Source organism: Nuphar pumila, chromosome 17 (genome assembly GCF_984573655.1).
Source record: "Nuphar pumila chromosome 17, dmNupPumi1.hap1.1, whole genome shotgun sequence".
NCBI classification, from domain to species: domain Eukaryota; kingdom Viridiplantae; phylum Streptophyta; class Magnoliopsida; order Nymphaeales; family Nymphaeaceae; genus Nuphar; species Nuphar pumila.
Window position 1 is genome coordinate 79,121,840 of NC_143265.1, and position 11,427 is coordinate 79,133,266.

Below are 11,427 nucleotides of genomic sequence, written 5' to 3' on the forward strand. Positions count from 1 at the left end.
CAGGACCCAGCCCGAATCTGACCCGTTTGTACCCCTAGTATCCAGTAGTGATGAGAAATGGATCAGGTTTCAAACAACTAAATACATGAGAGAGTCAGATCCAAATCTGGTTAGAACAGCAACAAATTACGAAACCTCCGTCATGGATCTAACCCATTTGCATCCCTAATATAAGTGTCGCACCTAGCTTGTTGTTTAGTCCTTCATAATATTATCTCATTGATTATAAGAAATTTTTTAAATCGCTTTGTATTCGTATCAACTAATCAAGTACTTGAACACAGCGTTGAATAATTTGAACCGGATCAGGTGAGACTGGGGACCGAACCCAAATAACCTATGCGCCAAACGGTCAAAACGTCATTGCCGAATTTGAAAACCACAGTATTAAGGATAAATTAGTCATAATGAGATTTCATTTGGACATTTATGGAAAAGATCCAGATAGGATACTAGCATCCAACGAGAGCCCGAGGCCTTACCAACGTGGCGGATCGTACTCAAATACCGAAAAAACCCCGATATAAACACATATACCCCCAAAGGCCTCCAGAACGGTTGCTTTCAGCCCGTTCCCCTCTCGTGCGAACAGAAACCCGCCGTCTCCTCTCGTGACGAGCCGTGGAGGGCTATCGGTATTATGTAAGGAGATAGAGGGCATAAGGGTAAAAAGGTCGTTGCCCAGGGGAGGGGAGAACCAAGGACGCCATGGTTGTGTTGTGGCATCTGCGCCATTATTTTTCTGGTGCAGAGAAGGGCCACCAAATGCGTCGTCGCCTCCGCTAGCCGTTGCTGTGGGATTCCCTCGCTCGTTCTTCGTCGTTCTGATGGGCGTTCTTGTTCTGATCTGTAAGCCCATCGATTTGTTCTTCCTCTTGTTCTTGGCTCTTTTTCCCTTTCGTTTCTCTTATTTTCTGATTCAGTTTTTTTTGTTATTGCTTTTAAAAAAATTTTATTTGAGGGGATTTTGGGGTTTCGTCAATGCATATTTTGGTGGTTCTCTTTTTCTTTTCTTTTTTTCGTTCGTTTTTGGTTCTTGTTGGGGTTTTGAGGTTGGGGCTGCCGATCTCGACCATTTGTTGAAGATTTGGCCTTGGTGTTGTGTCCGTGGCGTTGGTTTTGGGGGATTTTGGCTTTTGGTTAGGGTTCCTGTTGCGGAAGGGATTTGGTTATGGTTTTCGTTTTTTTTTTTGCCGGGGGTGGGGGGGAGGCTTGTTGGGGATATTCTCGTTCTTTTCTCATTCATTTTCTTTATTTGTGTCATTTTTTCGTATAAATTGGAGAAGAAACGGTAAAGAATATCTTATGCGTCAAGGAGCATTTGTTTTTAGTGTGAATCTGATGATTTATGGTGAAATTAGTATGACATGATGGGGATCATCCCTTTTTTGAATGGATTTTCGGAGTTTTCTTTCCTAACGTTACTTGTAGATCTTTGAAGGGTGTTTTATTTTTTCTTGCCTAAAGATGGCATACTTTTGGCTTCATTGTCTCCTAGGAATGTTCGGCGTAGAGGTCGACTAGTTTGGATGCTAGATTGAGAGAAAACTATGAACTGTTCGAATCGTTTTCGGCGATCCGAAGTTCGTCATTGTGAGCTTGGTTACGGAGTGTTTGGTGGCAGTTGAACAATGGGAGACACGGTCGATGTCATATTGGATTACCTGAGAAGGCATCGGTTTACAAGGGCTGAGGCTGCCCTGAGGGGGGAGCTCGTTGGTCGTCAGGAATCAAACGGTGTGCTTACGCATCCTCTTGCCGAAGATTTGGAAAACTCGAATGAAGGGAAAGATGATGGTGTTGCAGATAGAGGCGAATATGCTCTTGAGTCTAGCAGATTAGGAAAGCCTGCGAACCCCGGCAACCTCCGAGGCAGCGACTCGTCTGCGGAACTTATAGTTAAGGAGGTTGAGTGTGGGAGTATCAGAAATGGTTCCGAGAGGAAGTGGAAGAACGGTTCTGCCACTGCGGACAAGGGCATCAACATGCCTGAGAGACGCACAGTTGATGAATCTGCAGGGACACGTGAGAAGAACTTTGATTTCCAGCAAGGGCCATCAAACCTGCAAAGCTTCAACATGCCGGGCCAATCTGCAGATCTTTACCCGTGGATTTTTAGCATGGAAGCTGACACAAAGTCGAAAGATTCTGCCACCACTGTGGAGAACTTTTCAGATCTTCAAATATCTGGGCATCCAAAGCGTCATACTGTTTATAGTTTGAGTAAAAGTAATTCTGTGAAAAGCACAAAGACTGCTGGAGATAGCTTTGGATGGTCTCAGAATAGCAACAGCCCGCTGAGCCAATCTAGATCTCTTGGCTCAAAAGATGGTGCTGGGGAGGCTGATACATTGGAAGCAATACCATCATGGCCTGGTTGTACCAGTAATGCAGTTGAAGGAAAGCACCAGAAACCCCTAGTTAGGGAACATAATGAAGTTGATAAAACACGTAAAGCCTTGGATACAGTTCCTTTCGAAATGTCATCCTCAGATGGGAGCAAGCATGGTGGTCTCCATTTTAAAAATCAACTACCAGAATATACGTGGTCAAAAAGTTCTGGAACTTCTCATCCTTCTCTTGAGACATGGAAAGAATGTTCCATTAAGACGATTTTCCCATTCCTCACAGCTGAAACATCATCTGAATATAGAAACGTTATTGGTTCAACTTCTGGACGTTCTGATGGTAGTTGCAAAGAAGGGAAACAAGACGTCGGTGGAGCAGATTTTTTGGCTTCAAACAAAACACATGCCGCTCAATCTTCCTTTATAAGCATGTCTAAAGCCAGTTTCGAACAGACAAGTTTTCGAAACCTGGGTGCGTCTATCAACAATGAAAGTCACAAAGAAGAGCTGCCAAGGTTGCCACCCGTCAAGCTAAAGTCGGAAGAGAAGTCTGCGAACATTCATTGGGAGGATGAGGTGGACCGCTATGGACTAGGACCAAAACCTTCAAACATGGACAACACCTTCTCAATAGGATCCTTTCTGGATGTTCCTGTTGGGCAAGACATCAATTCTTCAGGTTCTTTCAGTAACTAATTATATCTTCTTGTGCCTATTAGTTTAGGGTTATTTTGCCTAACTTATGTTGTCTTCCTTTTGTTTGTTGGATCTCTTTGTCAAACATGTTTGAAATTTTCATTGTGGAAAAGCCAGCATAATTGAAACTGCTTAGCCTGTAATATGTATGTAGCTGTTTGTTGGCTGCTGCCAAAACATGATTGAGCATCAACCTCTTTCCTAAATCATCTTTTCTTTCTTTTCCCTCCAAAATTAAACCTCTAACTGGTAGACACATCCACATATTATATTCTGCCTCCCATACCTTTGTTTTGAACATACATCACTTGTAAATGGAACGTCCTAACATTTTTAATAATGCGGCTTGACATTGACACATTATTCAGCAGCCAAATGTCACATCTACATGACATTTGAATGGTCCAATTTTTTGCAAAAAGTGGTTCCTAATTTTGAGTTGCTTCTTTCAATCTTTCATGAGTTTGTTGAACCATGTTGCTAATTAGAAACGTAAGTTCAATCATGGTGAGTAGCTAGCAAGTGATGTGACAGCTGTTAGATTTTACTGCAAATAATACTTCCACTTTCATGATTTATATTTGCTTACTGATGGCTTTGTTTGTTGCATTGAATGAAGTAGCTAGGAATTTGGTGGTTACTCAAATTAATCTTAGTAAATTGAAAGCCTTTAATTATCCTTATGTGATAATATGATTATCATTCCATATTGCTCTATACTTGACAGTTATTTATTTGAAATGCATGTTCTTGAACTCTGTCATTTTGTATTAGTTGTTTATTGAAATGCATGTTCTTGAACTCTGTCATTTTGTATTAGTTGTTTTTAATTTCTGTCAGGCACTGATGGTTTTTTTAATCAAACAGGTGGAAGGAAGACAGCTGGAAGTAGTTGGTTGTCGGTAAGTCAGGGAATTGCTGAGGATGCTTCTGATTTTGTTTCTATGTTTGCTGCTGCTGGTGATGGATTGAGTGAGTCTGTTGACTATCTGAATGAGTACTGGGATTCAGATGAATATGAAGATGATGATGATGTTGGATACATGAGACAGCCCATCGAAGATGAGTCTTGGTTTCTGGCCCATGAAATAGATTATCCAAGCGATAATGAGAAGGGGACTGGGCACAATGATGCCCCTGATCAGCAGGAAAGAGTTCCAGCAAAAGATGATGATGATCAGTCTTTTGCAGAAGAGGACTCTTACTTCTCTGGGGAGCAGTATATTCAGGCCAAGAACATTGAGCAGGTTGCTGTTTCTGAAGACCCAATAGTATCTATGACTGAAATGTATGGAAGAACTGATGAAAATGATCTGATTGCTCAGTATGATGGGCAGTTGATGGATGAGGAAGAGCTAAACCTGATGCGTGCAGAACCTGTTTGGCAGGGATTTGTTACTCAAACGAGTGAACTTATTATGCTTGGCAGTGGGAGAGGTTTAAGCGAGCATGGACACCCTCGACATGAGGATCCGTGCATTGATGAGGACCAACATGATTCGGTCAGATCAATAGGTATAGGGATTAACAGTGATGTGGCTGACTTTGGCAGTGAAGTGCGGGAAAGTTTGGTTGGAGAGAGTAGCGAAGGGGACTTGGAATATTTCCCTGATCAGGACACAAATGTTTGTGGATCCAAACAGGCACATAAGGGAAAAATTAAAAGGTCACATGAGAGGCTAGGCATGGACAAGAAAAGGGTATCTAAACCTGTTTCAAATAAAGGCATTGTTGGACCTGAAAATGATGGTTGTGCTCTTGGAATGGGCTATAATGATGGTGGGTTTTCTTTTCCATCTCCTTTGGGTACTGAGAAAGTGATTAAGTCAGAATCTGACAAGGTTTTTTGGTCAAAAAATGGTGATGGGATAACTGGTGATGACGACACTGATGACTGTGGTAATGGGCTGATTGAAGCAGATGACATGCTGATTCCATGGAGGAGAAAAAGCAGTGAATCATCACCTCTTAAGAGTGCAAGAGATAAAGATATCAGTAACACAAGAAGATCAGCACAATCTATATCATCAGCAGTTTCAAATTCAGATTATGGTATTGCAGAGAGAGAGCATATGAACAATGTGCAAGATGAGAAAGTAAGCGATACTAGGGAAGAAGATGCAGCAACCACCCTGGAGGATGAAGAAGCAGCTGCTGTACAAGAGCAAGTACGACAAATAAAAGCTCAGGAGGAGGAATTTGAAACCTTCAACCTCAAGATTGTCCATAGAAAAAATAGGTGAGCTCTGTGCCTTGATTTTGGTGTTTTGGATGATTTTCTGGTTAGTTAGTTGATATTTTTGTGTTCATGAACTTTGGTAATTGTTATACCAAGTAGATCCAGCAAGTACAGTGACTCTTTCCTGCTGGAATGCATGTACAGTTTGGGTTGCTATCTTTATGAAAAAAGTACCCCCTGATCCAGTTTAGTGCTCTTGTTTTAGCTACTTTGGCAATTGTCTTGAAGTCTAGTGTATTTTTTTTTTGTTATCTTGATGGTTAGGACGGGGTTTGAGGAAGACAAAAATTTCCATGTTGTCCTAAACTCGGTGATTGCTGGACGTTATCATGTTACCGAGTATTTAGGCTCTGCTGCATTCAGCAAAGCTATTCAAGCACACGATCTGCACACTGGGATGGATGTCTGCGTCAAAATCATCAAGAACAATAAAGATTTTTTCGACCAGAGTCTTGATGAAATAAAGCTTCTTAAATTTGTGAACAAGCATGATCCTGCTGACAAGTATCACATTCTTCGTCTCTATGATTACTTCTACTACCGCGTGAGTATAATTCATTCTTTGTCACAGCTTATATGGTTTATAAACTTAAATGAAACTTCATATGCAGGTGTCTTAGTGAGTTAAATTTCAATTTACTTCCAGTTGCTTTGAAGTAGTGCCACTTGTAGATAGATTTAAATTGTAGGCTATATATTTGTAGGTTGGTTTCATGGTGTCTGCTTGCTCCTCTAATATCTTTATATGTAGAACCTGATTCACGATACACCTTTCTACTTTTTCTTTCTTTTTTCATGTTTTGTCCAATCTTGTATACAGTATAACCAACGTTCTTTTATCAGTAGCATATGCTGCCTACACCTCCTTTTTTATTTTTATGGTATTCATGTTTTGTTGGCCTATCTTGGCGATTCTGATCTTTAGCCAACTATTCCTGCACAGATTAGTGTATAAGATTTCATGTCCCTGTCATTTATGAAAATCATTCGACCTACTTCTAGCCTTTTCCCTCCTAGACCAACATAATCCTGCAAGAACAAGGAGCGGACCTTGGCTTTGCCCGCATATGCAGAATGCATTTTCACCCAACATTTTCTGCTTATGCGTCTTGCATTGGATCTTTCATTTTGTGAATTCATTAGATGAATGATTCTGGAGTGCGAATCATAATCATCTTAGTGATAATGCCTTTAAAATAGTAATAATCATCTTTGTGATAATCAGGGTGAATGTTACTGTATTCTGGATTACATTATTTGCTCCTTCTGCTGCTACAGCACATTTCTTGAAATAAAATCCCATATTATGGAATGGTTGTTATATAGTGCTTTTGGATGACAAAGTAGTGCCTATACTGTTAACAATGGCTGCCTAGTCCGTTCATGGACAAAGTGACAACTATGCCCTCCTAAATAGTGTCATGTACACAAAGTTTAATAGGAAGCTTTCCTTCTGCTTCTATACATATGTTTCCCACTGGCAAGCAGGATGAAATTTTTGTAACCATGGTTACCATGTATTTCTGTTTTGTGGATTGTTCTTGTTGGTAGTGGCATTCAACTTTTGGTGGCTGAGATAAACCTGGGTAATATTGTTCTCTACTTTTGTCGAACCTATGCCCCTCCTTTGTTGAGTCATTATGGTTATTGCCTATTCACATTAGTGGCTATTTGCTTGATTGTTTCAGGTCTTTGGCAATCTCTGACATGGATGTGGCAATTTTCTTTTAGCATCCGTGTTGAACTCTTTTTTTTAAGAAAATGTGACACATTCTGTTGAGCATGAGATATGTTTCTGCATTACAGCTTTACACATGTAGAACATACATATCAGCAAGATGACATCTTGGCATGTAATGATTGTTGTTTTTCTGATGAATCATGTCAAATGCTATGAATTAGATGATTCTTCAAAAATAAAAATAAAAAGGATTTTCAGAAATCTTCCATCGAGGTTCTCTGATCCTTTTTTTCCCTGGTTGAACAGGAGCATTTGCTAATTGTTTGTGAACTTCTCAAAGCAAACTTGTATGAATTTCACAAATTCAACAGAGAATCTGGAGGAGAGGTGTACTTTACGATGCCTAGATTGCAGGTATATTTACTGGAAGCTTGTTAGATGGACAATGGATCCCTCAGTTGACTATTTTGCCTTTGAAGTTCCTTTTTCATCTAATTCTAGGATTCGGCTTGCAGTCTATTACTATACAGTGTTTGGAGGCTCTTCAGTTCTTGCATGGTCTTGGTCTTATCCATTGTGATCTGAAGCCAGAAAACATTCTAGTGAAGAGCTATAGTAGATGTGAAGTTAAGGTCATTGACCTTGGCAGTAGTTGCTTTGAAACAGATCATCTGTGCTCCTATGTTCAGTCTCGGTCTTATCGTGCACCAGAGGTTATTTTGGGCCTTCCCTATGACAAGAAAATTGATATTTGGTCTCTTGGTTGTATCTTGACAGAACTTTGCACTGGAAATGTAAGTTGGCTATGCTTTACCCTTTATCATTTATTTCTTTGTTTGCTTTAATATTATTTCTACATACGATAACCTCAATTTTGTCTTCTTATGGTACCCTGGTGGTATTTTATTCCTGCTCATCTGGTTTCGATCTCTATTTTCCATCTGCACAATGCTCTATTCGGACTCCCTTGTTTGACTGGATATTGATGACCACCTGTGCAGTGAAAAGTGTTTGTTGAGCCTGGGAACTGGGTTTCCCCTAGGTTTCTCCATAGACTAGGCAAGGCTGTGTTGGGAAGCTTTGTAACAAATACCAAAAGAACAAGAAAAAAAGCCAATTTGCAAATTGTTATTACTTTATCCCATGTTAAGTAATAAACTGATGCCTGTGGAATCGGACTCTCTAGCAGTAAAATTCAGAAAGCCATACACTAATTATGGGGAAAGCCACTATAAGAATTGTTGGGAAAATCCCTCCAAGAACAATATCAGGCACAAATACAAATGACTTTTAGTGCATTATTTGGTATAATTTATCATTTTGAAGATCAACGGTTTCAATCAATGGTTTAGTGTTTGGCTTTGCATTTGGATGCTTGACTTGCTAATTTAGCCAGAACAGTGGGGGTTAGCTCAGATACTTGCACTGTGTTCATAAGTTCAAATTGTTGGAAAAATCCTGGGGCGGTCCTTGATGATAGGTGAGTGTGGACTTGGATACAGTTTCACTTTTGGTGTATATGGTGGAAATATGTGACTTGCTTGTGTAATGTGTACTTTGAGATGACTGTGTTATCATATCAATTAGTGGGGTGCTTGTCAGTTTTCAAGATGGTTGGTTATCTTCATAGAAATGGGTAATGTTGTTGGATGGGTCTAAAATCTAAATGGGTGGTTTTGTATTGTGTATCATCAGTGATACCAAGATGAATTTCCTATAATTTTTTCTCCTCTTATGTGTCATAGTATAAGATGCTTATGGTGAAAAAATGACCGAACTCGTTACACTGATTTATCCTCTATTGGAAGTCATGATTAAAAATCACATTTTCATGACTTCCAAATATTACATTGACCTGCTTGTTTTCATTTATTTTATGAGGGTTGGTTGATATCCCAGATGCAAACATCATGGTTAATTTGGGAAATATGGAATTGTTTTTAACATGCATAGATAGTTGTGCTGTGGTGTAGCTTGTAATGATCATTATGGGCAGCTCTTGATGGACTGTTATCCAGAATAACCACTGATTTGGTCTAGATGTTGGAGTTATATCAGCTGTGGAGTGTAGGTTAACGGTCGTCTTCTTCATGATGGACCGCATGGGTACTCCGATGCCTGCTGAATGACAAATGTTTTCCATTGCTGCAGGTGCTATTTCAAAATGACTCGCCAGCAACACTACTTGCTCGAGTCATTGGTATAATTGGGCCAATTGACCAAGGCATGCTTGCTAAGGGACGCGATACATACAAATATTTTACAAAAAACCACATGCTGTATGAGCGCAATCAGGTACTTCTTTGAATTTCACCTCAGTTGGATGCAGTTCTTCTATTCATGAGAATGATGATGATATAAATAATGCTGTACAGCTTCTTGTTGGTTTGATTTTTGGGTTTTCAATTCCCTTAAAACATTGAGGGGTCTTAATATCAAGAAAACTTGCAAAACTCCGAGTTTCAAGAAATTTTGACAAGAAAATCAGTAACCCTTTTTTATGAATGGTAAATCAGTGAATCGTATTTTTTACTTCTCAGAAGATGAATTGCATCCCTTCAGAAATATTCTTCAAATGTATTAAATTAAATAGCTTGGAACAGACGAAAAGTCCCATGGGTGACTATTCATGACTGTATCTGTCCTCCGCCGTCTTGCTCAGATTGTATCGGATTCATACGATGTTCAATTTGAGTGATTTCAGTTTTCTTAGTTTTAAAACTAAATTTTCTACAACTTTCTTATTCGGGTCATTGACAGAATCTATAACAGTTATAACAGACCCAACCGTGAACACCAATCCATTGGTCTGGTGTCTGGTCCGTATCTCAGCCAATGATCAGATTTGCGAGTTTTCAGATTCATTGGAAAGAAAAATCTGTTATCTATAGAATCTGCTTTGACATTGTTCTTCAATTTGGAGCGCAATAGGGTCCAAACGCCCCTGCATTGAAAACTATCAGTTTCCAAATTACCCAGTTTAGCTTCCACGCATGAGGATCCATTTGAATCTTGGATCATAGATTGTCCCCTTGACGGATCCACATTAGAGAGAGAGACTCTTTGAAAACCGTGAGAGGGAGAGAGATAAAGCTTCTTCCAAAATCGTGAATGGAGAGAGAGCTTCATCCAAAACTGTGAGAGGGATAGAGAGTCACTTCCAAAACCGTGAGTGAGAGATGAGAAATGGCCTGAGCATTTGTATTCAAATTTCAGATTCATTGTGCATTTTGCAACCTATATTATAGATTTTTCAAACCAAATAGTAGGCTATGGCCCAAATCATGCCAAACTTGTTTCTGTCCAGGACAGTGTACTCTACCGTCCTATCCATATTCATCAAGTTCTTGGTTTTTCAGGCCAAACAGTGTCGCTCAAATTTTTGTCCTCTAAATCATTCAAGATTTTTTCTTTCTTTTCAGGATACCAACAAATTAGAATACTTGATTCCAAAGAAGTCTTCTTTACGACACCGGTTGCCTATGGGGGATCATGGTTTTATAGACTTTATTGGTCACCTCCTTGAAATCAATCCAAAGAAGCGCCCCACAGCAACTGAAGCTCTTACACACCCATGGCTGTCATTTCCATACGAACCAATTTCTTCGTGACACGTTCGGGTTTGCTTTGGTGATCATGGGTACTGGATCAGATGCTGCTTTTCAGATCATGTGCCTAATGCTGCCCCCAGTGGACTCGGTTCTTGCACGAGCATGAGTATCCTAAACATATAAGCATGCAAGCTCTGTTCAACGATCTCTGGGAATTGTATACTAGAAGATGACCTGCCCCATCTCTTGTTGGAAGTAGGCATGATTCATACGTGTGCCTGCCTGGCTGTGTCAGAATCGAATCTCAGTGCGGGAACAATGTTGTATCCTAACTTGTAATTTAGGTTGTAATTTTGCATGCACCAATTGTTCCTGGGTTCTTGTATTGTGGTAAACTATTTGTGTATATGCTGTCATTATTTTTTTCTCCAGGCTTGGATAACAGCTGATGCTCTGGCTGCTTGCTATGTCACTGGTCCTTTTGATGTGGATGATGCTGGTGGTATGTGTGCATCTCTGTGTTTTTTTATATTATTTTGAAATGGCAAGAGTTGTGCGCCAAGGCAATTTCTTCTTTTCTTTGTGCCAAGCCCCCCCTCTCTCTCTCCCTCTCTCTCTCATAAACAACCTTGTCTCCTAAACTGTCCTAAACAGCTTCAAATGACAGTTTTGGGTGTGCTTAGTTTGAACTTATAAGTGCATTCTCTATTGCTTTCTTGGTAGAAAACATGTATTAGAATTTTTTTTTCATTTTTAGGTTGAAAATTAGCGGTCATGTTGCATCAAAACTCGATGAAACAAAAATCAAAGTTTCTTGTTAAATTGATTCAATTCAAATTATGGTTATTAGTCAAGCCATTCACACATTTGCAGGTTTAGATTAAGTGAAACACAGACAACCATGTGTTTTAC

The 11,427-nt window shown here is 39.7% G+C and overlaps 1 protein-coding gene across 1 annotated transcript; it reads left to right on the forward strand.

The window, feature by feature from the left end:
- The first annotated feature begins 611 nt into the window (after positions 1-611).
- Positions 612-10,984, forward strand: LOC149812383 (uncharacterized). The gene is made up of 8 exons (XM_089992854.1): positions 612-849; positions 1,499-3,027; positions 3,912-5,283; positions 5,548-5,827; positions 7,271-7,378; positions 7,480-7,758; positions 9,116-9,259; positions 10,387-10,984. Exons 2-8 carry the CDS (start codon positions 1,632-1,634, stop codon positions 10,573-10,575), a joined length of 3,768 nt encoding a protein of 1,255 aa, XP_089848980.1. The 5' UTR covers positions 612-849; positions 1,499-1,631; the 3' UTR covers positions 10,576-10,984.
- Positions 10,985-11,427: the final 443 nt, after the last annotated feature.